The 20,662-nt window shown below is 33.8% G+C and overlaps 1 protein-coding gene across 11 annotated transcripts in view; it reads right to left on the minus strand.

Moving 5' to 3' along the window:
• The window catches only part of stxbp5l (syntaxin binding protein 5L), a 236,133-nt gene that overhangs the window by 58,015 nt on the left and 157,456 nt on the right, over positions 1-20,662 (minus strand). For all 11 annotated transcript variants that reach the window (XM_056465374.1, XM_056465370.1, XM_056465368.1 and 8 more), the window contains exons 7-14: positions 18,743-18,826; positions 14,897-15,020; positions 13,936-14,011; positions 13,179-13,336; positions 5,197-5,269; positions 3,047-3,194; positions 2,400-2,467; positions 1,081-1,121 (exon numbers count right to left, since the gene is read on the minus strand). In XM_056465374.1, the coding sequence (XP_056321349.1) occupies positions 1,081-1,121; positions 2,400-2,467; positions 3,047-3,194; positions 5,197-5,269; positions 13,179-13,336; positions 13,936-14,011; positions 14,897-15,020; positions 18,743-18,826 (772 nt within the window). The remainder of the gene's footprint in view (positions 1-1,080; positions 1,122-2,399; positions 2,468-3,046; positions 3,195-5,196; positions 5,270-13,178; positions 13,337-13,935; positions 14,012-14,896; positions 15,021-18,742; positions 18,827-20,662) is intronic.

Raw genomic sequence — 20,662 nt, forward strand, 5'->3', positions numbered from 1 at the left:
TACTTTCGCAACGGGTGGATTTTGGTCATTTGGTAACATATTCAACAATTACACCAGAATGCTCTTTTTTGGTGGTTTCAGGTAAACTTAATTTATTGGCAACAGAAAACAGTGTTTAACTTATCCAGATGAACCAAACTCTGACATCAAATGAACCAGGGTACACGCATAGTCTTAGAGTGAAAGACCTCTAAAGTCTGGGACACACCATGCCAATGGTCAGCCATTGGGCAGCATATATACAGTCAGATTCATAAATATTGGGATATCAACACAATTCTTACATTTTTGGCTCAATATACCAACACACAAACAATATGTGACCAAGTATTAAAAAGTGAAAGTTTGATTTACAATTATTATTCTGTCCCATTACTTTTGGTCCCTTAACAAGTGGGAGGCACAACTGTTGTAATTCCTACACCATTCACTTGATTTGAATGTAAGTACCCTCAAATTAAAGCTGACAGTCTCCATTTAAAGCACATCTGGTCTGTTTCATTTCAAATCCATTGTATAGTGCATAGAGCCAAGAATTAGAATTTAGAATTTGTTAGAATTTTGCAGATGTCCCAATATGTATGGACCTGACTGTACGTGTTTGTGTGTGTGTGTGGAAATTACACCCTAAATTCATTCTGCTGAGCTTAACTTGCACTCAACCAGGAATGTGTATTCTTTGCAGTTGTAATTTGATTATTCGATGCTCATTTTGGTCATTTATTTTGCATTTACATTTATTCATTTAGCAGACACTTTAATTCAAAGTAATTAACAAATGAGTATCACTACAGTCCCCATAAAGAGGTAAACAATCATGAGAAGAGCTATTAATACAAAGTTTCAGACATTGTTTAGAAAAAATACATATAATCGAGGAATAAAAAAAAAACAGAGAAAGTAGAGAGGTTTTTAGAGAGCAGGACATATTTTGCTTTTGAATTATACCGATGAAAAATCCTATGGCAAAGCATCAATAGATATTATTCATCTGAAATGAAGCAGCGATGAGAAAGTGTGGGATGGAAACAGCATGAGGCTGAAAGAAAGGCACAAGCTCTTCAAAGCCAAGACACTTACTCGCTGTGGCATCCCAAAACTTTATCGATCCGTCTGCATGTCTGTGGGGGACAACAAAGAGGAAAGACAAAGAGTGATCGCATGAGCGAATGAGTTTGTGTGTTAAACCGCTTACGAGGAAGCAGGCAGCGAAGGCTTCGGAAACAGGAGGGAAAAGAGGCAGAGAGAACAACACACAGGGTCAATAGCACTATTGAATTAAAGTGGAGAAGTGCGAAAGATTTGCCACTGAGAGCCAAGGAGAAGGGCACATTTTAGACATTACTGATTTCAAGTAAAAATAAACGCAATCAATGTATGCTTCAAAACAAAAACGAAATCAATCCACAGTTTTCAAGCAAATAAAAATACTATAAATGACCTCCATATGTGGGTGGAAAGCTTTATTTTTCTGAGCCAGGGGTGTCAAACTTTTTTAGGTGAGAAGCGTCACCATGTGTAGGCTGATTTATTATTATTATATATATATATTTGTTGGTTATACCTGCACAACAACTGCTGAAGTCTGAAAAAAAATCATGCTTTTAAACCTTTCTTTTTATGAGATGAAACTAATGTGAGCACATTTTTATACTAATTAGATTTTTTTAAGCCTTTAGATTAAATAAACATGAAATCAAAACAACATCATTATGATACTGAGAAAAATCCTGTTGTGATGCATGATGAGGGTGGATATTGTTAATAATTATGTGAAATAAACTTGTGTGGAGTTCACTGGGACAAAAGTTCCTGTATTTTAAGAAACACCTGTAATTATATCTAAAAACCATTTATTGGAGACACATGACTTTTTTTTTACTCCTAGTATTTTTCAATACTGCTGTGAGTGATTATGTGATAAACAAAAGTTCTGTCAACCACATATATTTCATAAAAAAAATACACCTGGGATACGAATAATTTCAGGGTTGACAGTTTGGTAACACTTTAAAATACTGGTCTATAAGTAATGTTAGTTAATGTAATACTGACAAGTTTTGCTAAATCAGTTTGTAATACTGTACATACTAACTTCCAAAGTTTTTAAGTCAGTGTGATATTTTTTAATAAATGAATACTAATTAATTCAGAAAGAACAAACTTGAAGAAAATGTTTCTATTTAAAAAAAAAACGAAAGATAAATTATTCAGATAAATTATATTCTTTTTAGCTTCCCATTAATTAAATAATTCAGCTTATAAAATCAGCTTATAGGACTTTTTTACTTACCACAAACTTGAATGATAGCACATTCTAAGCTGTACATATGCTGATATGTGCTAAGCTGTACACATGCTGAAAACATTGAAAACAAAGCACACACAAATTGACTCACCCTGTGATGATAATCTCTGGATATGTCTGTGAACCGACTGTCCACGTGCCACCGCTGACCGGCCACTCCTGAACATCATCACACAAACAACAATAAACACATTTTTTAACCACTCAAAGAAACAAACAAAAAAGAATGCAATGCCAAACAAAAAAAAAGCAAAATACACAGATAATATACAATGCTCAGCATATATGAGTACACCCCTCACAAATCTCTCATTTAAATGAATATTTTCTATAGGATGCTTTACAATATTATAGTTGTGCATTTACATTAGTTTAGTCAGTACTGAAGCCAAATCTGGAACTTATCTAACAAAATTAAAATTAAAAATTAAAAAACAAGTTCAAAACTTTGCAGCACAAATTTATATGTTAGGGAATAATATTAAATAACATTTTCAAATAAAGCAAAAATCAAGAGAAACAAAAATTATTAAACATTTAGTTGAATTGTTGTAGTTTGTAAATTTTTGGTTGCAATATTTTGCATGAATTTAAATGTATTATCTCAAAATACATTGCCTATATTCACTGAGAAATGGAGAAAAATATTCATTTTCAAATGGGCTGTACTCATTTATGCTGAGCACTGTAACTTCTTTAACAAGTCAATTTGTAGATTATCTAAGAACTGTGACAAACCTTGTGGCTGTAGCCGGTCTTTTTATGTTTGGCCCCTATAGAGTAAAGCACTGGGATGATGTCGGGAGGACAGTCAGCAAAGTAAGCCGTACATGTAACCGGAGACTCATGGACGTCCATAGGGTAAGGGTTCTCAAAGATAGGAAAACTAAAACAGAGAAACGCTTTAAATAGCAAACATTCTTAAAACAGGAGATTTCTCTCTGTTAATAATAATAACTAGTGTTAACATAACCCGAACATCTGACCCCAAAAAATATGCCCAATAATTAACAACACATTATTATTATTATTATTATTATTATTATTATTATTATTATTATTATTATTATTATTATTATTATTATTATTATTAATAATAATAATAATAATAATAATAATAATAAATTGTATCATATTTATATTATATTTTATTTCTTTATTTATAATATCAACTGCATACATTTTGGTAAGTTTATGAATAATAATAATAATAATAATAATAATAATAATAATAATAATAATAATAATAATAATAATAATATAATTGTTATTATTATTAATAAATGTAAGTTCTTTTAATGTAAGTGTATTTTATCACATTACCATTGCACTGTAAAAAATTATATGACAAAAAGTCATAACAAAACAAATGCTTTTTATGTTACTGTAACTTATTTTAATAATTTAATCAGGTTTCAACTGTTCGTTTAAGTTATACAAGGTTTAACTTAACATTTTTAGTTAGTATGACTCATGTAAATTGATTCTGATTTGAACAATTTAAGACAGTAAATTTTTTACAGTGTATGGAGGACAGCTAGTAAAATGCTGTGCTATGGTCTGTGCATCATTGTTAGACCAACCAACTCCCATGCGGAGAGTTGCCTGTTTGATCCCAGTTCAGAGCAGGTTGGGTGGTGTAGGACTGGTGGGTTCACACTAATATACTGTAATATATACTGTAAAGTAATACGCTCAAGTTTGTGTAAATAATGATAATAACTACTAATGTTAACATAACCTGCCCTTCTGACCCAAAAATTATGTAATAATTGATAATAATAATGTATATAATTAATAGACATTTTATTATTATTATTATTATTATTATTATTATTATTATTATTATTATTATTATTATTATTACTGTTATTATTATTATTTTATTAATAAATAATAATAATAATAATAATAATAATAATAATAATAATAATAATAATAATAATGCTGTCAATATAATTGTTAATATTACCAATAAATGTAAGCTTTAGTGTGTTTTATTATATTGCTATTGGCCTGTAAATAAATCCAATTACAACAAATGTTTTTATATGACTGTAAGGTTTAATTGAACATTTTTGATTGTTTGATTGATGTAAGTTGGGATGACAAGAACATTTTATTTGATTGAACTTAATTTAAGACTTTTGACAGTGTGCTAATATACAAGTAATAAGCACAAGTTACAGTGGTTTTACCACATTTTGTCTCTATGCTAAAATCACTGAAAAACACACAGTACAGCCCTGAGAGTTTTGACTACATAACACCTTATTTACTTATAATATGCTTTTAATGAAGATGAATCAATGAGTCACATCAGTTTTAATAAAATGCACTTTAAAGTTCAGGTTTTAATGGAACGTCTGGATGATTGTCTGCATCTGAGTTCATCTAGTCTGAGTGCAGCAGTTTGTGTGTCCCTTTACTATACGTCCTTGTAAAGAAACAGCCTTAAAGCAAAGAAAACATTTAATGTCAAACTGGCAATGTCTCTATGGCAGGAGTGTTATTTAAAAAGTGACAAACAGCCAGTCGGTGCTTGTGTGTGAGTGTCAGGCTGACCTTGGCTTTTCTTCTTTAATAATGACTCATTTGATGGATGTTTATGAGTGACAACTCCAATGATATTTACCCTTAACCAATAAATACTCCCCCACACACACTCAGATTTAAACCCTTTTCCACAGAGCATCTTCAAGTAACGCACACACACACAGACACCACACACATACACAATATTTATTGGGTGTTGAGCGATGTTGCCTCTGTGGAAGTACTAGTGTGAGGTGTTGTTGGAGTACATCACATCGAGTTACATCATTCAGACACACACAAGGCAGAATGTGTGAGTGTGATAGTGGAAAGAAGAAGAGGAGATTGCTCACTTGCTCTGGGTCAGATCGACCACAACAAAATCTTTCTCCAGCAAAACCACCACTGCATACGGCTCCTGGACCTCTGTCAACACAAACACAACAAATCCCAAAAAATCAAGACTACTGGGTTTTTTTTCAATTAGTTCATTTAAAGGAGACGTGTGTATGTTTAACACTGGAGACTTAAACTTTCACTGTAAAGGCCAAAACGATGGCGGAAATTAATATTTTGAGTAAAATACAAAACAAAATATACAGATATTTTTAGATACAATTTTAGTTTGTTGGTGGTTCATTCCACTGTGGCGACCCCAGATTAATAAAGAGTCTAAGCCGAAAAGAAAATGAATGAATGAATGAATGAATGAATGAATGAATGAATGAATGAATTTAAGTTTGTGTATTAAGATTCAATTTTAGTTAAAGCATTTGTTGACTTAAATTTAACCCTCTACTGCAGGGGTCACCAATCTCGGTCCTGGAGGGCCAGTGTCCCTGCAGGATTTAGCTCCAACTTGCCTCAACACACCTGCCTGGATGTTTCAAGTACACCTAGTAAGACCTTGATTAGCTTGTTCAGGTGTGTTTGATTAGGGTTGGAGCTAAAATCTGCAGGACACCGGCCCTCCAGGAACAAGTTTGGTGACGACTGCTCTACTGCATGCATTATGATAGATCTATTAAAATATATATATTTGACTGTCTTTCTTTTCTTGAAGTGCTGTAAAAAATTGGGCATATTGTTTTTTAAGATACTTTATGATGTGTTGCCATGTGGCAACAACTTCCAATAGTGGATCTAACTTAGAAATTTATAATGTACTAAATTTCTAACTTTACTTATAATTAATAACTTTAATTGGTGTTGCAGTATTATAAACCTTAATACAGAACTTATAAATGACACCTTATACAGTACATACTTTCCAACAACTTGAAAGTATTAACAGCTTTTATTTATTCTATTTTTATTTATTCCATTCTGTTGAATATTATTGAAAACAAACATAATATTGTATTATCATGTATACAACATACAGTAAGAATTTCCCCTAGTAAATATTATAACAAATAAATAACAAGTCTAATATAACCAGATGCAGTAGCTACTAGCTAACAATGTTTGTATATTATACTATATACACTATACTACGCCTGTCTTATCTGTCTCTGAGCTAACTTACCTGTTTCCATCAACGGTCTTATCAAATGTCCAATCTGCATCATTCTCATGGTCACTAAAACTCATCTCATCCTCACTTTCATCTGCAGGAAGAATCAGTTCTTTCCTTTTCTTCTTTCAAATCCCATTAGCATATGATTAATCAACATTCTTATTACTAGCATTCACGTTGTTATTGTTACAACTTAAAAGTTCACAGCTGACTGCACAGCTATTGCACAGTGCTGTCATTTGGCAACACGTACATTTAATCGTTTAACAAAAAAAACTAATTTGATAAAAACTTTTTTGAGTTGTGAATATGTCATCATAACTTACTGGAGGTGATGTTTCAGATTTTTTTGTGGATCTGACATGAGTTAGCTTTATTTGTCTTCATTTATTTGTCTTCATTTGCATTCAGCAACTGATGACAATAAATGCCAGTCTGTCAGACATCGCACCACAAAAAAACACTCCACGTCATGTGACTTAACCAAAGCATATAATTTACTAAACTAAGGTCTTCTCTTTCCAACAAAAAAAAAATTAACGTTGGCCTTAAAGAAAGAGGGGCAGGGAAATTAACATAAATATGTGGTAGACTATATATATATATATATATATATATATATATATATATATATATATATATATATCTTCTTCAGTTTTTTATTAGAATTTAATGGGGAAAATATGCTGGTATTTATATTTAAAAGCTTTTTAAAAGCATGCAGTTCTGACCAATATGTCTCATATTCAGTGTGTCTTATTTTAAAACGCCTTTCTATATTTGAGTATCCTGACTAGCGTAAATAAGACCTCATTTACAATAAAAAAAATTTTTCTGATTTCGGCAGGTTTTGCTTGATGTAGTGGATATTCATAAATAGCAAATGGGTGTCGGGACATAAGATTTAATTGATTCTTATTGGGTAGTGTGTCATAGTGCATGGCAATCTATTCCATATCTGCAACACTTCATGACAACAACACAGAAAGTCTAACATGTTTCATTTTCCCCCATCATACACAATGGGATCAATCACATGACTGACATTGACCAATAGGAGCACAGAATTTTTTCCATGCACGGTTTTTAAAATGGCAAAGCGAAAGAAAGATGACTGTGCTACTAGGTGAATAGGAAATGGAAGAATTTTTGTGTAGTCATGGCAACAGTATACACTTTCCTGTATGATTTGCCATCACTGGACTACCATGACAGAACAAAAAGGCAAATGTTGGCAATCAATATACAAGTCATTTCAACAGTCAATTAGCATATAAACTAGCGAATCCCTCATTTTGTTCCCGCTCACAATGAATTCGTTTGAATTTTTAAAAATGTTTCTTTATAGTTAACCGACTGTCTACTGAAAGTTGTGTTGTCATTTTAATTTTAAGTAACGCTAGTGTTGTTGTTGCTAATGTTTGTGAGTGCAGGGTTACTCCGTTGCTTGGAAACCATATCTGTAGCTCCAAAAGTGACTCGAGGCACAGAATAGATCTACTTATCTAGTGTTTTCATTCAGACAACATAAACGCACACACACACACACACACACACACACACACACACACACACACACACACGCACACACACACACACACACACACACACGCACACACACACACACACACATAAAAACTGCCGTCTGTGGAAAACACCTGATATACAATTACAGAGATGTTTGTAATTTATGTAACTTCCTAATTACATAATTCTCGACATAGACATCCCATGATGATTGAATGCAAAGCAACCAACAATAAAAATAACGTAGTCTGAACAGGGCTTGACTGCTTGAGATCTGTTTCAACAATGATAAACAGGTTACTAGCTGGTTACTAACCAATTGCTGATGATAATCTGAATAATGTAATCAGATGAAAACCCCAAAATTAAGTATTTGTTATTAGATTATGCTGCATTTTTCCATAATCAAGATTACTGTTACTATAATATTGATTCCTTGACAACACATTTGCATCATTGGTATGTCACATGACATGCAGGTTGTCACAATCACCAGCGGGCTTGCAGATCGCTGGGAATCATTCACTTTCACTCAGAACTACAACTCAGTCACCATATGGACTAAAAATCCTGTCATGCACCACACACTCACTCCTGTTCTGGTTTTCTGCTGATTGCTAACACACAGCTGAAGCTGTTCAGAACTGATTACATGGACTTTAAAAGCAGCACAGACACTCACACCAGTTGATAAGTCTTGCTATACTGTATTGTGACCGATTTGTAGTCCTGAGTGAAAGTGAATGATTCCCAGCAATCTACAATCTAGTGGTGGGCAAAGCGAAGCTTCATGAAACACTGAAACAGTCTAAGCAAATTTGTCGAAGTTTCGGAACGTTTCAAAACTCCACTCTACAGTGACACCTAGAGATTTTTTTTTGTATTGCTCTGGAACAGCCTTAGCAAAGAAACATTTAAGCTAATTGAGGCATTTAACTCCACGTTGCAGAGTTGCAGCTTTAAGTGATGCAGAGATAATGACAATCCAGGATGATGCAGCTATAGATGTTAGTTTTGTAAATGCTCTGTTCTTGTAATGTGTTTTGTTTTAACATTGGTCTGACATTCGAATGAAAACTTTGTGACTAAAAATGTCTTGTTTTGGTCAAAAAAACAGGATTCAGTTACAGTTGTAGGAATTATTTATATTATTCATTAAATCTATAGTATTTTATTAATGTCTACCCCAACCCTAAACCCAAACGTCACAGTACTGTAAAAAGCCATTTGCAGCACAGTAACTTTGTGTTTTAGGTCAAAAGTAATCAGGTAAAAATGTATTCAGGTTAGGCTAAAATATGTTACTTAATAGACTGCATAACTAACAACTAATTACTAGCTAATTTTCATCATGCAACTTGTAATCAGTAAACAATTTGTATGTAATAAGCACTGCTTGCTTGTTCAGGAAATCTGTTTCAAATCTCATTATTTTTGCAATTCTCTTTATTCTGTTGGTGCAGAAATTACACACTTCAGCTTTCATCTTTGTGGAGGAAAGCGGATGACAAGGTGACATCTTGAAACCTACGGGACGAAGGCATTAATTATGTGTGTGTGTTTGTGGAGAACAATTAAGCTCTGGAGACGCTGTGGAATCCTAATGCCACATTATTCTCATGTCGCCACGTAGAGAAATAAAGAAAGGAAAGACAGACCAAAATGAGCAACACCTGAAAGAACACTTCTGCTGCATCTGCTGGATGTTTGCAGTCACTTTGCTGTTGTATTCTGGGTAACAAATTCAATGTCTGTGTGTACATGTGCTTGGCAGGGTGTTTTTCTGTTTCTGCTTCTCCAGAGGGAAAGAGACCAATATAGCGACTCTGTCTTTCACCTTGAGCGAACGGAGCCAAAGCCGTCACTCTTCAAACCGTTCAGAATCAATTTTTATGTAGCACCTCGTCTTACTGATGTCAGATGCGAAAAGGAGTTGCTCCTTTAAACTGCATGTTTTCAAAGATTTGGCTTATTTCACAGTGCATTTACAAAGATAAGGACTGGTATGAATGTTTAGATTGATTGTATACTAAACAAGCTTTATGAAATGCTACAATTTAAAATAAATCTTTTGATTTTTTTTGTAACCCTTATGTACTGTTGGGGATGTTTTCATTCATTCTGGAATAATTTTGAGTATTAATTTGGCCATAACTTTTTCTGTGTTTCAGCTAACAGAATGATTTTTAGTGATAAATCTTATTAGGATCACATATTTTGAGAAAATGCGATACACTCCGGGCACATTTACTACCCTTTTGATATGATCAGGATGAAAACATCAACTAAATTAAACTGCTGTAAAAATGTATCAGATAAATATTTTTTTCTCCAAATCAGTGTTTTTTCAGTGACAAAACAGTGACATCATTTGTGAACTTGGCATTTAAAGAGTTAAAATCCTGTCATTTTTTTAAACATTTAGTAGTTTTGATCAGGACTGAGGTTGATTAACAGATTTATGCCAAAAAATTAGGAAAAAAATATATTTATTTGATACATTTGTACAGCGGTTTAATTCAGTAGATGTTTTCTTCTCGAACACAACAAAAAAAGGTAGCAAATTTGAACAGTGGGGTTAGATAAAACATTTTTTGCCAAAAGCTGACTTTAGTGTCCCATAAAGCTTTATAAATCACGATTCAATGCTCAATATATTTTTAATAGCGAAAAAAAAAAAAAAAACATTTATTTTGTTCAATGCATCTTTATTACTTTATTGAAATAATTATTATTAAAACATATATATTGGAATGAAAAAATATGACTGATATTTGAAACATGTCAAATATAGTTGTTTTTTTATTATTTGTTTGTTTATGTGACAAAATGCAATCAGGATTTTAATTTATCTTATTTATTTAAAGGGGACCTATTATGCCTCTTTTTAGAAGCTATAATGTAAGGGGCCAATCACACAACGAAAGCACTTTTATGTTCCAAAAACGCAAGGTGCACCTCATTGCCTTTTTTGTCGACCAGAAAAAAAGCAGGCACACTTTTTATGTCACTGGGAAATGACTGAATCATCTGCGTAATGTGTTTTGCTGTTGATATTGGTATTATTTTAAAATTGAATAATATTGTGATATTCAAGATTTGTGAGTCATCCAGCACCGGATAACTCAAAACAGCAACCACAAGTCTCCGTAGTTGTCTTGACAACACAAACTCTGCAGGCACCTCAACAAAAATCCCACCACTGCTTTCATTTGATTGGAGAATGAAAAAGACACAACTGACGTAATGCTCTTTTTCCGCTCAGAGTTGACGCGCAAGGGCAAAAACACGAGGTGCAGCAGGCGGTTAAACTGCGAGGTGCACAGGGCGCATAAGCAGCGTGCACAACGCTCGCGGCCGTTAGCAAATCATTCAAAAAAGGCACCTCTCAGCGCAAAAAATACGTTTGGTGTGATCAGCCCCTAAGTCTCTGATGTCCCTAGAGTGTATGTGTGACGTTTCAGCTAAAAATACCACGCAGATAATGTTTTAAAACTCTTTAAAACTGACCCTTTTAGGCTTTGATCCTAATTGTGCACTTTTGGTGACTGTCGCTTTAAGTTTAAATGAAATTGTGCTCTTTTCAAAAGAGGGTCTTTAATGGAGCTACAAATATGTCAGCATAGTGGTAGATTTAAAAACAAGACTAAGTTCCAATGCTAATGAGGGAGAGATTGTCACTAATGGGTGGGGCCTTCCCCCTATGATGACATGTACAAAGGAAGAATGTCAATCAAAGTGTTTTTGCAGGCTGTTCTTATCAAGTGTGATTTAAATTAATAGAATGAATACATTTTTACCATTAGAGGCTGGCTATATTGACACATTGTCACCACACAATTGGGTTTAAACAGCATATAAAAGTGATTTTTCCATAATAGGTCCCCATTAACACAATAAATATTACATTTCTAAATAAACAGCTAAATGTTCACTTGGATCAATTTAACGAATTCTCTTATACAAATCTCCTCTCCACACTATATATTTCTAAAACCATTCCCTATTTACAACATCAGATGTTGGCCACTTTGTAACTGTGTCTGACTTCATTCCCTACACACAGTCACTATTTTATTCATATAATCAACTCTGATAGTTACTCTTTCTGTGATTCAAAAAAAAATCTGGTGCATGTTATTTATATCAGCATCTGATTTGATTCACTAAATTTCATTCACTCTTTGCAGATATAGTTTGCTTTTTTGATATCAGTGCAATCACTGAATTAAAGGTCTTTGATTTGCTGGCTTTTAGCCTAATTCTGCTTCATACTACCATAATAATAAATTTTGGATACTTCAGCTCATCCATGAACATGATTTCTGCAGGAGTTCCATAGGATGGAGAACAAACCAATCAGAGTCTCATCTCCCATTCCCTTTAAGAATCAGTTGTGTCGCGCCATGGCGCATTTGCTATTTACATGGCAGACATTGTAAGTGGAAAGACTGAATGCTAGCTTTTCACTAGCGAGAAAACAGTTAAACAGACCATCTGCAGCAAGAGAATAAAGATTGAGCCACCTCCAATTTACTTTCACTTTCTCTCTTTCGTGGATAAGAAAGCGGAGTTGTACGCGCTTCACTGAAGACATCAATTAGCCTACATAATTATTTAGTATGTTAAGCGGAAAGATTTGTTTCAAATCTATTTCTAAATTCAGTTCTAATTTTTCAGCAAACGAATAAATAAACAGCAATAACAAGTGTGGTCAAAAAACTGAGTTATATCCAAATACACGTCCTATGCCCCATATGCCCCAAAACCTGACAGGTGGACAAATCTAAGCTTGTTTTTAATACAATAAATATAAATATGCATATAATAAATAGTACTACTATTAATAATAACATTATACAAAAGCAAATTGTCATGAATAAACTAAAAAAAGCTCCCCGAGATGAAGAAGGCATGGAGGCAGTGGTTTTTATATTTATGTAGAGTATTAAGTAATAATTCTTAAAATATTTCATTTGTAAAGATATTTGCGTATAGCTGTACATTAATACAGTCTATTTTAGTTCCTCAAAATAACAACGCACCAACAATTCGTCTTAACACACCTCTTTATAGACCGAAACACCCATGAGTCCACAAAGTGGTGTATGATAGGGCCCTAGACCTTTGTTTGTTGTGAATCTATGCCCTCTATAGACAAAAATGACATACTGTGTGTTTAAAATCAACACTTGTGTTTACTGAATCTATTTAAATGATCTAATAAGCAGCACAAGTGATATGAAGGACAGCAGCAGGAGACATGAATGATCAGCTCAGTAGACTCACCGTTGAGATAGGGTGTCTCACAGAGCACCATGAAGTCCACTATTGGATAGTCCATCTCTAACACCGTGATGGCTTTACCATGCATGATGGTTAGGGTTGGTCTCCGTCCTGCCTTATCATATGAAAGACCCCCGGAGAAGATGACAAAGGCTTCACTACTGGAAGAAGGAATATAAAAAGAGCCTTAATGGAAAAAGTCCTGTTTTCAGTCTAAACTGATTACTTTAACACAGCAAGATCTAAAAACATTCTAGATGGATAGATTTTATGCTGCACAAAATAACCTTTGATACTTTAAAACAATGCTAGCAAGTCATTGCTTCAATTTAAACCCCTTTCACAGCTCTAATATACTCTCAATGCAAACAGGAAGAAAGAAATGGAAGAAAGACAACAATATTACCACCAAACTAATCAAAAATATCATTAAAACTTAGGCGGCCACTTATGACCACTTCTTTGAAAACAGCATAGGGGAAAAAAGCTTTAAAACAAGCAATCAAAGACGGAAGTTTATTAAAATGATGTTTTGCTGCTCATCTCCCAGGGAAAGCAGGCTGTATAAAAACAGGCAGTAGACTTTAATTGTTTTGTGACAAGATAAAACAGCAGTAATGGATCTCGAGTGGGACTTGGCACATCTGTCTTAAGCAAATAGAAGGATTAAATTAGTGTGCAACACTCTAGACTGCACTTTTCATAATTCATCAGCTGTTTATTAGTCTGTGAGGCTTGTTTTTGTTTGTTTTTGTCTTACCTGTTTCGGGAGGTCTTGTATTCTACCTTGAGAATAGGTTTACACGACTCTTTTCTACCATCTCTCTGAGTTTTACCTAAAAAAAAAAACAGACAGACAGAAGGTCTCACTTTTTTCACCTCAACGCTTCTTACATTCATGTCCAGAACTTTTTGATTAAGAAAGCACTTCCCAGCGCGAGCATGTTCATCTTTATATAACCACTAAGCTCAAGGCCAGGACCCCAAACATAGCGGCAAAGACTGAGAGTGAATCATTTATTCCTGTCAAATCAAACTTGCACACACACACACAAACTGTGAACCCACACACTGAATCATCCTCCATAATGAACACACCTGGTGAGGGGGTGTGTTTGCTGGTTACGTCAGAGTCAGGTTTCACTAATAGATGGTGAGTCATGGCTGAAGGGGGTCTATGTGTGTGTGGGTTTACTTGGTTAAACTCTGGGGTCAATTTTTGGCACCAAACGTTAGCTTGTCAAGATTGTCAAAGCGTCCCCTTTGCAATGGGAAAAATGACTTAAAAATCAAAGATAAAATGGTTTTGGGGTGTGGATTAGAGTCGGTTTGTTGTGTGTAATAGGCAGCCTAATATGGAAAAGTATCCCTGAAATACAACTGAAACCTTATTGGTTGATTTAATAATTACACCATTAAAAATATAATAAAATATAATGGTATTAAGGTGAGAATATGTTTGAGTCCATCCCTATTTATTTATCTTACAATATAAAAGTACAATGCATTTGACTTAATTAAAATTATAGTTATTAAACAGCTATGATTAAAATTTCCTAATTTAAAAGATATTTTTAAATGTTTAATACAATTAAGATATAAATACCGAGGACGTGTAACTGTAAACACTTATTAAAAGATTGAAATATTCATTTAAACAATGTTTTTCACAAATTACTATTACTGTGTGAAAAAGTATTATGCTTTATGTGTGTACTCACCATGAGGAAAGGTGACTTGAAAAGGCTTGGCTGTGTTTCTCAAATTCCACATGCTCAGACTGCCATCAGAATGACTGCACATGAACTGCCGCCCTTCATGATGCCAGCTTACTGAATGAATGGCCTGGCAAAGAGAGACCAGAAGAAAAGCGATCATGACTGCACCAATGAACATTTTTAAATGATGGCCAGATCATTATACAATTCATTTGTTTCCTCCTGTTCATTTATCTGTGCCACGTTTGTGCCATAATACGACAAAGGAAGTAGGGAAGAAAATAAATGGAACGTAATCAGAGCTATTGAAAGTTGGCATGGGATCCATAACTCAACCACAGCTCTGATTAGTCACATTTCAGCATTGATAATAATAATAAAAGTTTCTTGAAACTTCAAATCTGCATTTTTTAAATGATTTCTGAAAGTAATCGATGAGTAGTTGCAGAAAGTAATCGCTGCAAAATATTCACAAGTAAATTACAAATTAAACATTAATAAGCTACATTCTTTGCATTTATTATATAGGCACACCTGTTCTACTGCACAGTAATGTAAACATCTAACCAGCCATTCACATGGCAGCAATTCAACATATTTAGGTATGTATACATGGTCAAGAAGCTTCGCTAAAGTTTAATCTAAAAATTTAGATTGGGGAAAAACTGACATTTAGGTGACTTGGTTGGTGTCAGACAGGCTGGCCTGATTTTGTTTTGTTTTTTATAAAAGGATGAACTACTCGGATTTTCATGCCCAAATATCTCTGGTTTACATGAAACAGTCTGAAAAAGGGAAATATCCAGTGGTAATTCTAGAGGACCTCTGAATCTAAGAGGAAAATGACCAGACAGGTTCAAGCTGACAGATAAGCAACGGGTAATCAAATAAACAAAGGAAAAGTATCTCTGAACACACAGCATGTCCAAACTTGAAGCAGATGTGCTACAGCAACAGAGGAACAAACACCGGTACCACTCGTGACAGCTAAGTACAGCACACTGATGTTACAATTCTCAAAGGCTTATCAAAACTGGACAATAGAATATTGGGAAAAAGTTGTCAAAGCTGATAAGGTCTCAATTTCTTTCTTGCAAAGTTAGAATGGTTTGCTCAGAATCTGCTGTAAATTACATGAAAGTATAGATCCATCCAGTCTTATGTCAATATTTCAGGCTGCTGGTGAGGTGATGGTGTGAGGATATTTTCTTGGCACACTCTGGTCCAACATTCTGTCAATACGTTTATGAACACAGTGTACCCATTTTGAGATGGCTACTTTGAGCAGGATATTGCACCATGTCTCAGATTTCAAATCATCTTCTTGAAAATTATAGCAATATTGCTATTGTTCCATCCACCTATTTGTATGTACATTTTGGAATATTGCATAAAAACTGCTTAATAAACACATCAAGATGAGCATAAAATTTTCAAATTTGCATAAACTACAATGTAAACACATTTACTGAATAAATTGGGGAAAAAATGCATCAAAAATGCATCTGAAATGTTGTTTTGGTCATTCTAAAATCCTTTAGCCAAAGTCCTTCATCAAAGAGGTTTGGCATTATTACCCCCCCGGCTTCACAAGTGTTTTATGCAATATTACAGTTTTGTACATAAGTCTAATTTGCATCTTTGGATGGAAACATATCTAATGCGTTTACTAAACTCAAATGGCCTTCACAGCCACCAGATCTCAGTCCAGTAGAGCACCTTTGAGATCTGGAGGAGATTTACATCACTGATGTACAGCTGACAATCTGAGTTAAATGCGTGGGGAAAGTTTCTAATACCTTGCTTAATCTGTGGCCACAAAGAACTGAGCAAGGACTGAAACCAGGAGAAGCCAAAAGATACTTAAAACAGTCTGATAAACTAGAAAGATTGAAATAGAAGCATGTGCATCCACAATTTGGCTGCGGAAATGAGAGAAATCAGAGAGCTAAAGACATGACTAATAGTTCCTGTTTGTGAAAGTCTCTCTCTCTCTTTCTCTCTCTCTCTCTTTCTCTCAGAGCTTCATCCATCTGAGAGTCGATAATCCAATATCAGTAATTACTCCACCATCAAAGCAGCCTGATCTCCACTCATCTACTCGCTAATGTCACACAGTAAATAACAAGTGAAATGATATTGGTGTCACAATTATTTGATGCTTGTAAGAAAGGGTTTTGCAGTGTTTGAGCCTGATGTTCTATAATATTCAAGGACGAGCCGTGAAATCAGCTAAAATTCAATCTAAAGGCGAGTAATCAAACAAGATGCGATGGATGCCTATTTTGCAGAAATGAATGAGAAGGAAAAGAGATTTTTATATCAGTGCAAATCCATTCCTATTTCTTTCAACAGTCTCACACACATCCTTTTGCATCTTTCGTCTCACTTTCTCCTGTCTTTTCTGTCTTCTTCTTTTTTACACTCTTGTTCAAAATCTTATGTATTAAAAGTACCTTTTTCCACACGTGCGAATACCAGGCGGGTATCTAAAGTAGCAATTAGCAGACCCCTAGACATTTCCATTTACCCACTCTGACAAACGCTTGCCGAGCGACGGTGTCTCAGAGTCCCTGCGCTCAGGCGGCGCTGACAGATGATCAGAGGGCGCCGTCACCGTATTGAAACATGCAGTAAAGGTTCGGAGGGAGAAAAGGGCGAGTTTCTGGAAGGTTTTGTGCGTCCTGCTGTGAGCCAAGGGGCGCTGTGATTGAAACATGTTTTGGAAGGATGAATGCGAGCAGCTGGCTGCAGGAGCCAGTTCCCCTTTCAGAAGAAAGATAAAGTTGTGTGCCAAGCGGTGATTATGCTAAACACATCCACATGGTACAAGGAGAGAAATTAAATCACAACAGTGACTTGTGCACAGTGTTGTTATAAATCAGCAACAGTGTGGGGGGAAAATGAGCTGAGGAGCCAGGTGTTTCGTAGCAAATGTGCTTGGACAATAAAGTGCAAGAGAGACATAATTAATATTATTTTACTATTATTTCTATAGCCAAGTTTTTCTGTTCTTTCTCCAAATTATTTCTGTTTGTCTTGTTTTTGGCTGAGGGCTGGATTTTAACAAGATGATAAATGGGAGCTTGAAGGGTCACAAATGCATGCACACAGAGAGGCTCAGAACAGCAACAAGAAAAAAAAGCGTATATGTGAATATAAAAATTCATTGTGTATGTACATAAACACATAATATGGAATATATAGCTAAACAGAAAGAAAGACAGACAGAGAGGTGGTTAAAATGTAACAGATAAAATAAAATAAAATAAAATAAAATAAAATAAAATAAAATAAAATAAAATAAAATAAAATAAAATAAAATAAAATAAAATAAAATTAAATTAAATTAAATTAAATTAAATTAAATTAAAAATAAAGAAAAGAAAAGAAAAGAAAAGTATACTAAATAATAAAATAAAATAAAAATAAAAGTAAAATAAAATAAAAGTAAAACAAAATAAAGTAAAGTAAAATAAAACCAGGTAAAAAAAAGAAAAGAAAATAAAAGAAAAGAAAAATAAAAGAAAAGTAAACTAAAATAATAAAAACAAAACAAAACAAAACAAAATAAAAGTAAAATAAAAGTAAAACAAACAAAAATAAAATAAAATTTAATTAAATTAAATTAAGTAAAATAATAAATTAAAGTACAATAAAAGAAAAGAAAGGAAAAGAAAAGAAAAGAAAAAAAGAAAAAAAAGAAAAAGAAAAGAAAGTAAAAGAAAAGAAAAGTAAATAAAATTATACTAAAAAATAAAAGTAAAATAAAATAAAAGTAAAACAAAATATAGTAAAGTAAAGTAAAGTAAAACAAAACAAAACAAAATAAAATAAAAGTACACTTACCTCGTCATAGTATATCCTAAAGTCAGCTCTTTTGGCTCTCAGATCCCACATTACTATCGTCCCACTCTCAAAACCTATCAGCAACTGAGGGACACACACAAATAAAAGAGAGGGCGGAGTGAAAGAAAGAAAAACAGGAGTCTATAAATCCCAACTGAACGACAATAAACAGTGGAAACTGATTCTAGAAGTGTGTTTACAAATGTCAAGAGCCTTTTGGCTGTTTTGGTTTAGATCAAAACAGACACACCGGTGATTGGGCGCATTTATAATTTAACTGGACATGACGGAGCAAGTGCTGATCAAAACAGACCTTTTTCTGTCAAGGGAATCTTCCCTCTTTCGTAGGCATAGGAATAACATGTGTTGTGGAAAACATCTGTATTTGGCTTGAGTATGAACTTTTAAGAGATAGTTTTGTGATATGACTTTTTTCAAATATTTTTTTAAAATCAAACCATGGTTCTTTGATACTCAAAAAAAGCTAATTTAATGTTTGAAAACTGACCTTATTTGAGTCACAAAAGACCACAGTATAATATGTGTTCTACTGAAAGAAAAACAAAAGACACCAACATCTTGAATTGCCTGAAGCTGATTAATTCAACAGAAAGCCTTAATTTTGGTGTAAACTATCCTATTTAATCTAAATTAGCCACACACTACATGAAGTTTAATTTGACCTGGAATTAAATTCTATCACATTTTAATGGTTATTCCATTCATTCACATTCAATTCCAAAAAAAAAAAAGTCCATTAGTGTCTGGCAATTATTCAGCAGCCCTGCTTTTATTGACTTTTTTCAAAGCGATTTTAAAGATGTCTTAAAGATAGCCATTAACCAAACCAACCAGCTATGATGTAAATCAAAACATTACAAACACAGATTTGAAAGTTACAATACAAGACTGACACAGTTAATTTAAAAAACTGGTTTAATATAAAATTAAGTTGTATACGGATTGTAAGATCTCTCTTTTAGGCTTTCTGTATGAATTCCAGCAGTAAACATGATTTAAAAAAACAATAAAAAAGCTAAATTACTAAAAAAAAAAACAGATGGGTTATTCAAATACATATACAACAGGTCTGATTTTAAAGAATTAACAGCTATTATTAAAAAAAAAACAATTTCTCTATGGAGAAAATAAATATTCTTGTATGCCTGAAACTGAAATCCTGCACTCTATAACAAATTCAAATCATATAAATTAGATATCAGACTGTCTCCACTTCTCATATTGTCTGTGCTACAGCATATTTTGTTCTGTCTCCATTTCCAAAAACCTTATCGGTCCCGCTAGCTCATCCGTATCAATTCCCACAATGCATCTGACCTGCTGTGACTCCAGCAGCATGCAGCCACAGCAATCCTGCTAGATTCTTTTTCTGGAAGATGACCTCATGGTATCTACTCCAAAATGCCATGCCTCCTCCCGGAGATAGCAGATAACAAAGAAATGTCTTAAAGGTACAGCTCACCCCCCAAAACATGAACATTTCATCACTCTCCTCCATTCCAAGCAGATATTGTAATATTTCTTCAGGGGTGTGAGGTGTCAGGCAGAAAATTCTAACTGTTCTACTTTATGCAATAAACAAGTGCATGGTGAATTATTCCATCAAACTCCAAACGACCTCTTGTACGGCTTTAGAAGACTTAAGCGTCTCTTAAAGAGTCTCTTTGTATTCTTCAAAATCAATTTGCATTTTAAAAATCACTATGTTAATATCATATCAGTAAAAATCACTAAGCATTTTCATTTTAAATATGCATTTTATGCTCAGACTTTTTGCCTAACTTTTTATTTCCTACAGAAAAATAAAATTCATGCACTGTCAAAACAACATGGCTTAGGCCCCATTTACACTTTTACGCTACTTTTAAAACGGTGTTGTAGAATATAAACGATCCATGT

This window comes from Danio aesculapii, chromosome 9 (assembly GCF_903798145.1).
Source record: "Danio aesculapii chromosome 9, fDanAes4.1, whole genome shotgun sequence".
NCBI classification, from domain to species: domain Eukaryota; kingdom Metazoa; phylum Chordata; class Actinopteri; order Cypriniformes; family Danionidae; genus Danio; species Danio aesculapii.